The following is a 14,254-nucleotide window of genomic DNA, read 5'->3' as shown; positions in this document are numbered from 1 at the left end:
GAATTAATATTTTGTAGATCCTCCTTTTGCAAAAATAACAGCCTCTAGTCGCTTCCTGTAGCTGTTAATGAGTTCCTGGATCCTGGATGAAGCTATATTTGACCATTCCTATTTACTAAACAATTCCAGTTCAGTTAAGTTTGATGGTCGCCGAGCATGGACAGCACACTTCAAATCATCACACAGATTTTCAATGATATTCAGGTCTGGGGACTGGGATGGCCATTCCAGAACATTGTAATTGTTCATCTGCATGAATGCCTGAGTAGATTTGGAGCAGTGTTTTGGATCATTGTCTTGCTGAAATATCCATCCCCTGCGTAACTTCAACTTTGTCACTGATTCTTGCACATTATTGTCAAGAATCTGCTGATACTGAGTTGAATCCATGCGACCCTCAACTTTAACAAGATTCCCGGTGCCGGCATTGGCCACACAGCCCCAAAGCATGATGGAACCTCCACCAAATTTTACTGTGGGTAGCAAGTGCTTTTCTTGGAATGCTGTGTTTTTTTGCCTCCATGCATAACGCCTTTTTGTATGACCAAACAACTCAATCTTTGATTCATCAGTCCACAGGACTTTCTTCCAAAATGTAACTGGCTTGTCCAAATGTGCATTTGCATACCTCAGGCGACTCTGTTTGTGGCATGCTTGCAGAAACGGCTTCTTTCGCATCACTCTCCCATACAGCTTCTCCTTGTGCAACGTGTGCTGTATTGTTGACCAATGCACATTGACACCATCTGCAGCAAGATGATGCTGCAGGTCTTTGGAGGTGGTCTGTGGATTGTCCTTGACTGTTCTCACTATTCTTCTTCTCTGCCTTTCTGATATTTTTCTTGGCCTGCCACTTCTGGGCTTAACAAGAACTGTACCTGTGTTCTTCCATTTCCTTACTATGTTCCTCACAGTGGAAATTGACAGTTTAAATCTCTGAGACAACTTTTTGTATCCTTCCCCTGAACAACTATGTTGGATAATCTTTGTTTTCAGATCATTTGAGAGTTGTTTTGAGGAGCCCATGATGCCACTCTTCATAGGAGATTCAAATAGGAGAACAACTTGCAAGTGGCCACCTTAAATACCTTTTCTCATGATTGGATACACCTGCCTATGAAGTTCAAAGCTCAATGAGGTTACAAAACCAATTTAGTGTTTTAGTAAGTCAGTAAAAAGTAGTTAGGAGTGTTCAAATCAAGAAATTCATAAGGGTGCCCATACTTTTGCACTGGTCAAATTTTGTTTAAATGCGGATTGCACATTTTCTGTTAGTACAATAAACTTCATTTCAATCCAGAAATATTACTCAGTCCATCAGTTATTAGATATATGAAACTGAAATAGCTGTTGCAAAAACCCAAATTGTTATAAAGAAAAAAGTTTAACATTTATAGGGGTGCCCAAACTTTTTCATATGACCGTAAATGCCTGGGCACTGCAGATTTATACTAAGATATTGTAAATCACTGATATTTAAGCACTGTATGTTGCTATTATTTTTACACTGTATGGTGCTATTTACTTTTCTTAAAGGGAACCTGTCAGAAGCTTTGTGCATCCCAAACTAATATCATTTATGTTAGGTTACTATAATGCAGAATGAATCCATACATTCATTATAGCAATCCATGTTTCCGTTTCAGAGAAATCGTTTGTCTAAATTTTATGATAATGAGCCCAAAGTACAGGGGGATTGGCCTTGCACTTACAGCTCCTTGGCCTGCACTTACAGCTCCTTGAAAAAAAACAAGAAAGCCAGCTCACCTCAAAATGGCACGTATTACAAAAATGTGCACTGCACTGAAAATTCCAAACTGTACTATTTAAAATTTGAGAGTTTTGGCAAAAAATTGCAATTTCTTGAGCTATCCCACCATGTCACTGCAGATCTCTTTGGGGTACTCTAAATATAATCTAAAAAGTATTGCATTACTGCTATAGGAATATATGAAAAAAGAGATATTTATTGTATATAAAAAAAGAATATATGAAAAAAGAGATATTTATGTTATGTATTGGTGAATGCATGTAAACCCGGTCACCACAGCAAGGTATATCTCTGTAAACCGGGAACACCTAACTTCAAATACCTCTATCTAGGTTAAAAACATCCATGTCTGGGCAACTAGACTAAAAATTATAACTTGAAATGCCACTATCTGGGTTAGTCTAGCTGCCCAGAAATGGATGTTTTTAACCCAGATAGTGGCATTTCAAGTTAGGTTCCCAGTTTACAGAGAATTACCTTCTCGTGGTGAACGGGCTCACGTGCATTGGCCAATACATAAACTAAATATCTCTTTTTTCATATATTCCTACAGCAGTAACGCAAAGCCAGAGTTCCCTTATACATTGTTGGCTTTTTAGTGTGCAGCTGTATGCATCTTGTAGTTACTATGTTTTTTCAGCTAGCACCTATTCACACTTGTTTGATGTGTGGGTCAGTTGTTTTTAACTATTTATAGGCAGTCTCTACTTTGGCTATTAGTTGTCAATCCTAATGAGAGAGATCCCCATCTATTACTTAGAATGTTCTAATATCTTGTTTGAAAATGGTATTCTCTAAACCAGATAAGTAGTTTATGTATCTCAGCCCCAAGTACCACAACGTGAATATTTACGCTGCTGCTTTATGCGTTGTGTACTTTTGACTGCTCATTAGTTAGTTTTATAACTCTTTCATGCCATCACTGTACTTGTATGACTTTATCAATTGAAGTTGTCTTGTATGTGCCTTTAAAGATAACCTTTGGAGTGACCAAACCCTTGAAGCTGATCCTGACCTTCCTTCAGGATGGAGGACAATCCGTGACTCTTCTGGCACTTATTACTGGCATGTGCCTACGGGGACCACTCAGTGGCAGCACCCAACATACAATTCAGGAATACCTAATACTTTAGGTGCTATTCAGGAAAAGGTATGTTTTCATGTGTACAAATACATTTTTTTACTGTAAAAAGTATTACCATTTACTTAGACACTTAATATTTGATGAATAAAATGTTTTGGCAAAAAGCAATATTCGCATTATTAATCTCTTGTCATCCCCATTCTGACGTTTCTTGGTTTCCCACCGGTCTCCATTTCCTGATGTCCTTACGAAAGTATATGTGACTGCTCCATTCAGTCACTGGTGGTGACATCTCCCCATTGTGATCAGTGATGGACTGTAATGATTTGATAGAATTCATCTAGTCCTATTTGGCAATGGCCGTCAGAGTTTACTGATTTTCCCGAGCAACAGAGACATCATCAATTCCTTCATGATGGATTCTCTCGGATGTTTGGAGGTTTGCGTTAGGAATTCTGCTTTTGCCTTTTGATATGTAACGCTTTTGGCTTTGCAATTTTTTGTGTTAACTTGCCAAATAAACTTGTCATCTGGTCTAGGCATCCATCTGGGATTTACAGACAACAATAATTTAGGAATAACTTAATTTTATTATAATTTTGTAACTGTTTGCTACTAACGCAATAGCCCCAATGATCCACAAACCTTCGGATATATTGTGCACTTTACAGGATTAATTCAAACTTTTAATAGAAATACAGTCCTGCTCATCGTTATTGGCACCTATGAAGTTTAAAGAGGTTTTCCCAAGAACAACGTTAATTTTAAAGTTGATTTTAATCAATAGACCTAGTCTCCCAGTACCTACCTGCACGCAACCTTAGATCCTCACAAGATCTTCTTCTCTGCTCCTCTCTTATTTCCTCTTCCCACAATCGTGTACAAGATTTCTCCCGTGCATCCCCCATACTCTGGAACGCTCTACCTCAGCACATCAGACTCTCCACTACCATGGAAAGCTTCAAGAGGAACCTCAAGACCCACCTCTTCCAACAAGCCTACAACCTACAATAGCCCTCAGCCCAGTAGACCACTGCGCATCCAGCTCTGTCCTCACCTATTGTACCATCACCCATTCCCTGTAGACTGTGAGCCCCCGCGGGCAGGGTCCTCTCTCCTCCTATACCAGTCTGTCTTGTACTGTTAATGATTGTTGTACGTATACCCTCTTTCACTTGTAAAGCGCCATGGAATAAATGGCGCTATAATAATAAATAATAATAATAATAATAATAATAATTTATACAATTGGATGTATTTAAAAAAAATGTTCCTGTGCTGAGATAATCTTATATATGTGCCCTGCTATGTACTGTGTAATGGCCGTGTCTGACCATACAGGAACATTGTCTGATCATATCACATCTCCTCGGCCGGGGAAGAAAAACATAAAGTACACAAACATTACAGCTTGGGATTGCAAATAATTTTTCTATGAGGTAAAATATTTCAAAAAAGGCAGGAAAATGCTTTACCTAAAAAAAAAAAAAAGAATCAGCTATGATCTCGTGATGTAATGTCTGTATACTCTCCTTTCCTTCCTCCCCGGCCCAGGAGCTGTGATATGATCAGACCATGTCCCTGTACGGTCAGACACAGCCATTACACAGTACATAGCAGGGCACATATATAAGATTATCTCAGCACTGGAATGTTTTTTTAAAACATATCCAGTTGTATAAATTGTTATTTTTCTATGATCTATTGATTAGAATCAACTTTCAAATTAACTTTATTTGTGGGAAAACGCCTTTAAGTACATAACGTGGAATCTCCTGAAAAAAATGAATCCAGTGAAACAGCTTTTTTGTATTGAGCAATCGTGTTAAATACAAAAGAGCAAATGATAAACATCAATTTAAAGCAAAAAACAATGGGAGGGAAAAATAGAAAAACCTAAAGCTGCTGTGCATTGGTATTGGCACCTTCATATTAAATTAGTATGGAAACACATTTTCATTCACCTATGGTAAATCACAAATGAGAGTCACCTGTGATAAATTGTCAGTGCCCATGTGACATGAAATAGCCAATGAATGATGACTTCAGTGTTTTAAAAAGCCACATTTGAGGCCCTGTTCCTTTGTCACAATGATGCAGACAAAGGAGCTGTCTGAGGACATCAGAACTGCTATTATTAGCAAACACAAGTTTTCCTAAGGGTATAAGGCCATTTCCAAAGACCTTGGTATCCCAGTTTCAACAGTGCACAATGTTATTAAGAAGTTTGCTAAGCATGGAACCATCCAGAACCTCCCTGGACATTTGCGAAAGAGGAAACATGACGAGATGTCTTTGTAGGTTGGTGCAAATAATGGAAAAAACACCACGTCAAACATCCAAAGACCTGAAGGTCAACCTGTAACAGTCTGGAGTCATGGTTTCAACAAGTACCATACGCCGCACACTAAACCAAGCAGAACTTCATGAGTGAAGGCCAAGTAAGAAACCATTGCTGAAGAAAAGTCATAAAAAGGAATGACTTATCTTTGCTAAATAGTACTTTGACAAACCACAATCCTTCTGGGAAAATGTTCTGTGGACACATGAAATAAAAATGGACCTTCTTGGCAATGCAAAGCAACAGTTTGTTTACAGACTGCGTAATGAAGCTTATAAGGAAAAGAACACCCTACCAACAGTTAAGCATGGTGAAGGATCCATAATGCTGTTGGGTTGCTTTGCTGTGTCTGGTACGGAAGGACTTGCATGTATCACAGGAATCATAAAATCAGAGAATTATCAAGAGATTTTAGAATGACCTGTCCTACCCAGTCTAAGAAAACCTGATTTTAGACAACGATCATGGGTCCTCCAGCAAGACAGTGACCCAAAGGACACATCCAAAAATGAACAGCAATGGTTGAAAAAGAAAAAAATAGACTGTTGTAAAATATCCAGCAAGTCCTGACCTCAATCCCATTGAAAATCTTTTGGGTGAGCAGAAATCTGCCATTGGGGAAAAAGAACCCGGCAAACATTGAAGAGTTTGAACAAACTGCAAAGGGAGAGTGGGAGAAAAGAGACAGCTGAGAAGTGCAAGAAGCTTATAAATGGCTACAAGAAATGTTTGTAGGCTGTCATCAATGCCAAAGGGTGTGCAACCAAATATTAATAAGGGGGGCCTTTATTGCTGCACATACTGTTTATTCTGTTATTTCTTTGAAATTGCAACATGTAAGTTGAAAAACAATGTTTTATTTTTGTATTACTTTGTACCACTAAATAAAAAATCCTGAGGATATAACTTTGGTACATTTCCTTTTATTTCGGAAGATATTGTACAATCTATGAAGGGGTGCCAGTAATGGGGAGCAGCGCTGCAAGTACACCTTGTAGTTTATATGCTTTTTTCACTTGCAGTCTGTTTACTTACAAGGGAACACAACTTAACCATGTGTCTATAGAAAGAACTCTACTGTAGCTGGTATCCATTAATCTATCTTTTCGGAGAAGGAGAGTTGTGGAGAGGTAGGGGCAAGGGAATATTGGTATCCATTATATGAGGTAGAAGGCTTGTAGAAGCTCAGTCTACTACCCACACTACTGATCCGTTATTAGACCCATGTTAATCATACTTTGCATTGACTATCATGGAACATTTTTTCTTATTTCAGAAAGTTCATAGGATGTCAATTGCTAATGATTCTGCTCAGGCTGCAACAGCATCTGCTTCAGACAGACGGTAAGATGTCCTTTTATTGTAACTGTGTAACGTTTAACATTTAGTTTATATACTCACCAAATACTTGAATCATTTAATATATTAATAAATCATAAGCTGAAAATTTTGATTTTTTTTTTTTTTTACTGATAAAGAGGCAGTGGCGTATCTAGAGCTAGATGGGACCAGGGGCAACATTTGGACCTGCCCCCTTCCTCACATATTGGTCAGATGTATGGGCTTTTGTAGTGTTCTAAATCCTATAAGGACATATGAGTTGCTCCCATTTTGTAGTAACGTCCCCCTCGTTCTGAACTAATGTCCCCCATACTGGGCACCTTCCTGGTATATATGTGTCGCCCAACCTGGTATATATGTGGCACCACCTGGTATATATGTCCCTCATGCTTGTGTATATGTCCTCCATCCTGGTATATATGTTTCCCATCCTTGTGTGTATGTCCCCCATCTTGGTGTATATGTTTCCCATCCTACTGTATATGTTGATCAACCTTGACCCATCCTAGTATATATCTCCCCCATCCTGGGCCTATCCTGGTATATTAGTGCCCAGTCCTGGTATATATGTTCACCATTCTGGGCCTATCCTGGTATGTCCCTCATTCTGTTATATATGTTCCCAATCCTCGGCCCAGCCTGGTATATATGTCCCCATCCTGGTATATATGTCCTCATCCTGGTATATTTATTCCCCTTCCTGGTATATATGTCCCCCATCTTGCTATATATGTTGTCCATCCTGGAATATATGTTACCATCCTGGTATAAGTGTCCTCCATTCTGGTATACAAAAATGAGGGAAAAAAAGGCAAATTAGATAATAATTTCTCACAAACCACCAAAACTGGGCTGGACAAAAATTTTGGCACCTTTCCAAAATTGTGAGTAAACCATTTTGTTTCAAACATGTAAAGCTCATTCAAGCTCACCTGTGGCAGGCGTGGCCAATATGAAAACCATACCTGAAACCAGATAAAAAGGGGAGAAGTTGACTCATTTGCATTGTATGTCTGTGTGTGTGTTACATTAAGCATGGAGAACAGAAAGAGAAGGCAACAGTCTGAGGATTTGATAACCAAAATTGTTGAAAAATATCAACAATCTCAAGGTTACAAGGCAATCTCTAGAGATCTTGATGTTCCTTTGCCCACAATGTGCAACATAATCAAGACGTTGTATAACCCATGGCACTGTAGCTAATCTCTTGGGACATGGACGGCAGAGAAAATTTGATGAAAGGTTGCAATGCAGAATAATTCGGATGGTGGATAAGTAGCCCCAATCAACTATCAAAGATATTCAAGATATCTTGCAGGCTCAGGGTGCATCAGTGTCAGAGTTAACTATCCACTGACATTTAAATGAAATTAAACGCTAAGGCAGGCGACCCAGGAGGATCCCACTGCTGACACAGAGACATAAAACAAGTAAAATGCAGTTTGACGAAATGTACATAAGCCAAAATCCTTTTGGGAAAGTGTCCAGTGGACAGATGAGAAGAAGAGACAATTTTTGGTAAAGCAAATCCTTCTATTGTTTACCAAAAATGGAATGAGGCATACAAACAAAAGAACACAGTACCTTCAGTCAAATATGGTGGAGGTTCAAAGATGTTTTGTAGTTGTTTTGCTGCTTCTGGCACTGGGTGCCTTGACTTTTTGCAAGGCATCAAGAAACCTGAAGACTACCAAATAATTTTGAATTGCAATGTACTGCCCATGTTCAGAAAGCTGAGTTTGTGTCCTAGATCATGGACCTTCCAGCAGGACAATTACTCTAAACATATTTCAAGAAGCACCCAGAAATGGATGAAAAGAAAGCACTGGAGAGTTATACAGTAGCCAGCAATGAGTCTGGATCTAAATTCCATTGATCTTAAAATTGCTGTTGGGAGAAGGCACTCCTCAAATATAAGAGACCTGGAGCAGTTTGCAAAAGATGAGTGGTCCAAAATTCCAGTTGAGAGGTGTAAGAAGCTTGATGGTTATAGGATGCGATTAATTGCAGTTATTAATTCCAATGGATGTGCAATCGAATATTAAGTTAATGGTGCCAACAATTTTGTTCGGCCCATTTTTGGAGTTTTGTGTTAAATTATGTCCAATTTACTTTTTTTTTTTTTGAGTTTTTATTTGTGTTGTTCCAATACTCAATGGAAATAAACATGTGTATAACAAAATATGTGTAATTGCAATAATTTTCTAGGAGAAATACTTCATTTCTGGAACAATTTCAACGGTGCCAATATTTTTGGCCATGACTGTATATGTTCCGCATCCTGGTATATATTTTCCCATCCTAAGCACAACCTGGTAAATATGTCCCCCATCTTGGTATATATGATCCTCATTCTGGGCTCATCCTGGTATATGTGTACCCCATCTTGGTATATATGTCTCTCATCCTGGTTTATATGTTTCCCATCCTGAGCCTCTCCTGGTATATTTGTCCGCATCCTGGGCATCCTGGTATATATGTTTCCCATCCTGCTATATATGTTCCTCATCTTGGTATATATGTTCCCCATCCTGGGCCCATCTTTTTTAATTTGTCCCCATCCTGGTATATATTTTCCCAATCCTGATATATATGTTCCCCATGCTGGGTGCATCCTGGTATATATGTCCCCATCTTGGGAATCCTGGTATATATATCCCCCATCCTGATATACATGTCCCCCATCCTGGTACATATGTCCCCATCTTGGGCATCCTGATATATATGTTACCCATCCTGGTATATATGTCTTCCAGCCTGGTATATATGTCCCCCATCCTGGTATATACAGTTGGAAAAAAAGTATTTAGTCAGCTTCCAATTGTTCAAGTTCTCCCACTTAAAAAGATGAGCGAGGCCTGTAATTGACATCATAGGTAGACCACAACTACGAAAGTCAAAATGAGAAAACAAATGCAGAAAATCACATGTCTGATTTGGCAAGATTTCTTTTGCAAATTATGGTGGAAAATAAGTATTTAGTCATCTAAAAACATGCATGATTTCTGGCTCTCACAGACCTGTAACTTCTTCTTTAAGAGGCTACTCTGTCCTCCACTCATTACCTGTAGTAATGGCACCTGTGTTCAATTTGTTATCAGTATAAAAGACACCTGTCCACAACCTCAAACAGTCACACTCCAAACTCCAATATGGTGAAGACTAAAGAGCTATCGAAGGACATCAGAAACAAAGTTGTAACCCTGCACCAGGCTGGGAAGACTGAATCTGCAATAGGCAGGCAGCTTGGTGTGATGAAATCAACTGTGAGAGCAATAATAAGAAAATGGAAGACATACAAGACCACTGATAATCTCCCTCGATCTGGGCCTCCACGCATGATCCTAGCCCGTGGAGTCAAAATGATCACAAGAATGGTGAGCAAAAATCCCAGAACCACACGGGGGAACCTAGTGAATGAACTGCATGGAGCTACCATCAAAGGCTACCATCAGTAACACACTACACCACCAGGGACTCAGATCCTACAGTTACAGATGTGTTCTCCTGCTTAAGCCAGTACATGTTTGGGCCTGTCTGAAGTTTGCTAGAGAGCATTTGCATTATCCAGAAGAGTATTGGGAGAATGTCATATGGTCTGATGAAACCAAAGTAGAACTGTTTGGTAGAAATACAACTTGTCGTGTTTGGCAGAGACAGAATGCTGAGTTGCATCCAAAGAACACCATACCTACTGTGAAGCATGGGGGTGGCAACATCACGCTTTTGGAGCTGTTTATCTGCAAAGGGACCAAGACGACTGATCCGTGTACATGAAAGAATGAATGGGGCCATGTATCGTGAGATTTTGAGTATAAACCTTCTTACATCATCAAGGGCATTGAAGATGAAACGTGGCTGGGTCTTTCAGCATGCTAATGATCCCAAGCACACAGCCAGAGCAATGAATGAGTGGCTTCATAAGAAGCATATGAAGGTTCTGGAGTGGCCTAGCCAGTCTCCAGATCTCAACCTTATTGAAAACCTTTGGAAGGAGTTGAAAGTCTGTGTTGCACAATGACAGGCCCAAAACATCACTGCTGTAGAGGAGATCTGCATAGAGGAATTGGCCAACATACCACCAACAGTGTGTTCCAACATTGTGAAGACTTACAGAAAACGTAGGTTATCCACCTGACGAAGATATTGGACTATATCGAAACGCGTTGTGGTTTATGTGAATTAATAAAAAACATTGAACTTATAGATCCCCGTGGCCTCCATAGCGCTCCATGAGACCGTGTTTCTTTTAATCCTATGACAGAAAACATTTGACCTCTGTCATTGCCAACAAAGGATATAAAACAAAATATTGAGATGAACTTTTGTTATTGACCAAATACTTATATTCCACCATAATCTGGAAAAGAAATGTTGCCAAATCAGACAAGGTGATTTTCTGGCATTGTTTTCTCATTTTGTCTCTCATAGTAGTGGTCACCTATGATGTCAATTACAGGCCTCTCTCATCTTTTTAAGTGGGAGAACTTGCACAATTGGTGGCTGACTAAATACCTTTTTTGCTCACTGTATGTCCCCCTTCTTGGTAAGTATATTCACCATCCCAGGCCCATCCTGGTGTCTATGCCTCCTGTTATACTGCTTTTTGTAACACACACATTTTATATATATATATATATATATATATATATATATATATATATATATATATATATATATATATATATATATATATATATATATATATATATATAAATAATTACGATTCTACTCACTTTCCCTCCGGCATGCGGCGTACTCTTCTCATGCCAGCAACTGGCTTCAGCTTGTAAGCGACGGGCAGCGCATGATGTCACTACCATGTGCCCCCAGTCACAAGCACCGACGTCAGCTGCTGGTCTCTGATTGGCCGGCAGCTGGTATTGCTGTGCAGGGACCCGGTAGGTCTCTGTGCAGAAATACATTTTAGCTGAATGTGGAAGAACATCCAGCTTAAATATGTGCTGGTGCTGGTGGGCTCCCTCCACCCCTGGGCTGGTCAAGGTCATGACCTTTGTGACCGCGATCATTATGCCCCTGGATATAGGCATCTTCCTATTTTTTTTGTAAGATCCTGTTTTTTTCAACGTGGTGACAGGAATCACATCCATTTTTGTTGTGATCTTTAAGTTAAAGTAAAATGACAATATAAATATGTTCAACCATGACAATAATGTTGATATCTCTGAAAATCCTCATTAGCCAAGGAAATCCTGTCTCAGGGTTGTGTACATTGAATTCATGAATACCTGTTTTTGAATAAATGTTTTATTTCTAGGCCTTCTCTTCATTGGCATGATGAAGATTTATTTCGCAATATCAATGAACCAGGTAGCAAGGTAATATTTGAGAAGAATACTTGACTAATATAGACGAAAGTCTCTAATAGTATTATGTAGCATACTGTCCAATATCCTTCCATCCAGAACATAATATATGCACCCTATTTCCTGCACCCTGAACACTTAACACTTATACAGTGTTTCTGAAAATAAACAATTAGAGGTTTAATATTCAATAAGATAGTGGATAACTTACTGATTGCTGGGGAGCCAACCCACTAGAACCTCAAGATCCTGGAAACAAAGCTTTGGATTCCCGAAACGGGGCTCTACCTTGTATGGAGTAGAGGATCACATGCTTAACCTCTGCTCCATTCATTGTCTACAAGATGGATGGATATAGTAGCATGCGGTACTTGTTTTTTTTCCATCAGTCCCATAGACAGGGAATAGAAAAGAGACTGAGTATGCACTTCTCAGTCATATTAAAGAAGGGGCTCTGCAGATTTCAGGATCCAGAGCTCCGTTCTCAGAATTGGTGAGGGTCCGAACGCTGGATAGGGGATAATTTTTGACTCTGAGAATAACGCATTAAGAATCCAGATCATAGTTCTGAAAAGGCATTAACTACATGTAAGGTTGAACGTGGTAATGGTTTAATATCAATATAAATTCTAGTCAATAGAAGAATACGCCTACAAAGTGTACTTAAAGAGACTCTGTCAGCAGGTTTCTGCAATGTAATCTGAAGACAGCATGCTATAAGAGTTAAAACAAAGATTTCAGCCCTACATCTCTTATCTCAGGCTTTTTTTTTTTTGCTCATGGGTGTGTCTCATGGGATTTTAATGCGACTGTTTGGCACATGACAGTCTGTGAGAAGGAACCTCAGGGAGAGGTGCTCTGCCCTGGCAGGAGCTAGGGCGTGAGGAGGCTGTGTGTCTGTGATGTCTCTATGAAGGGATCCTCTGACAGAAGAGAGGGTCTGCTTTGTCTGATCGGGGTCAGTGTATGGAGGGCTGCAATACCCCTGAGAGATTTTTTTAGAGAAGGTAAATGGACTTGAAAACCATGTTTTTTTTCCCTGTAAAGCTGAAGGACGGCTGAGGTTGCATTTGCAACAGCGATTTAGATATGTTATAAATAAGCCAGTTTGGACTTTTAAATGAAATTAGGTCTTGTAGCTACCTCAAACTGCAAGCAAAGTGAATAACCCCATCACACGTAGTGAGTGCTCTATCACAACAGCTTACGAGGGTTGAACTTACTGACATATTCCCTGTATATATTTGCTGTGTATATAGCAAACTGATGTAGGCAGTGTATAGAGATATATTTGTAAATCTTACCCTATTAATATCGATACCCAGGAAAAAATACACTCAAAATATATTTTGTTTTTTCAGGCTTTCGCAGTTCACTGTCTCGGATGGGTGGAAATTCCTGAAGAAGATCTGGCTCCTGGGAAGAGCAGCATTACAGTCAATAACTGTATTCAGCAGCTTGCCCATACTAAGAGTGATGGCAGTGACGTGTCATCCAACGAGGTGAGTGACTATTATGGACATATGTGCTTTCTGTCATATACACAATCACGTTATTGTAGTTGAGGGGGGCATATTCTTCGTTTTTCTAGCATGAGGGAGGCCCAGCTATATTTCCCCTTGAAATGTAGGAGCAATTAGGCGATTGATATCTCTTGATCTCTACATGATTGGATTTAGCAGTAAAGAGGACCTGTCACTTGCCATTAATATGTCATTTTTTCCTGGTGTTCGCCTGAACCTGGGGTGTTATTTTTGGTTTTGGCTCCTCTTTATTCCTGAGATATGAGCCCTTTTTCTTTTTCTCTCTGTATGTAAGTCTGGTCTTGTTATCACAAGTGGCGTGGTCTTGAAATATATGTCCAAGAAGAAGAGAAGTGCAGGATTCAGGAGAACAGTGGCAATTATGCCTCGTAAAACCTGGAGAACAGTGGCAATTATGCCTGGTAAAATTTACTTATGGCAAATGTCAGGTCCTCTTTATAGTGAATTTACCATTAACATTTGACTATGCACAATGTCTGTATAGTCTTCCATGCTACCTGGTGCTCTCAAATGATCCTGCCACTGTTCGTGCCTTCTGGTCCAATATGGCATCTACAGTCTCAGTCTTTCCTATGGAGGGCAAGCCTGAAAGATTACAGCAATAACAAAATTGGTGCTGATGTATCATGGGACAGTGTAACTGGTATGGGTGTATCTTAGCCTTCCTAAGAATAGTATGCATAGGGAAATCTGGGGTTGTGGTGGTCATTTTGTGAAGATGGAAATGGGGGTTAGAAGGCACAAACAACAGTAAGATCAGACATGAGAAGGGCACCTGGTGATTTGTTATAGATACCCTATGTTGATTCCAGTTTTCATTTTGGTGTTGTAGTTAGCTTTATAGTG

General features: G+C 39.5%; 1 protein-coding gene across 1 annotated transcript in view; it reads left to right on the top strand.

The window, feature by feature from the left end:
- Window positions 1-14,254, top strand: part of APBB3 (amyloid beta precursor protein binding family B member 3) — a 168,085-nt gene that overhangs the window by 53,444 nt on the left and 100,387 nt on the right. The window contains exons 2-5 of the mRNA XM_075344434.1: window positions 2,746-2,921; window positions 6,473-6,540; window positions 11,816-11,876; window positions 13,226-13,366. Of these exons, the coding sequence (XP_075200549.1) occupies window positions 2,746-2,921; window positions 6,473-6,540; window positions 11,816-11,876; window positions 13,226-13,366 (446 nt within the window). The remainder of the gene's footprint in view (window positions 1-2,745; window positions 2,922-6,472; window positions 6,541-11,815; window positions 11,877-13,225; window positions 13,367-14,254) is intronic.

This window comes from Anomaloglossus baeobatrachus, chromosome 4 (assembly GCF_048569485.1).
Source record: "Anomaloglossus baeobatrachus isolate aAnoBae1 chromosome 4, aAnoBae1.hap1, whole genome shotgun sequence".
Taxonomy (NCBI): Eukaryota; Metazoa; Chordata; class Amphibia; order Anura; family Aromobatidae; genus Anomaloglossus; species Anomaloglossus baeobatrachus.
Note: the sequence above shows the minus strand (reverse complement) of the source record. Positions and strands in the feature narration are given on the sequence as shown.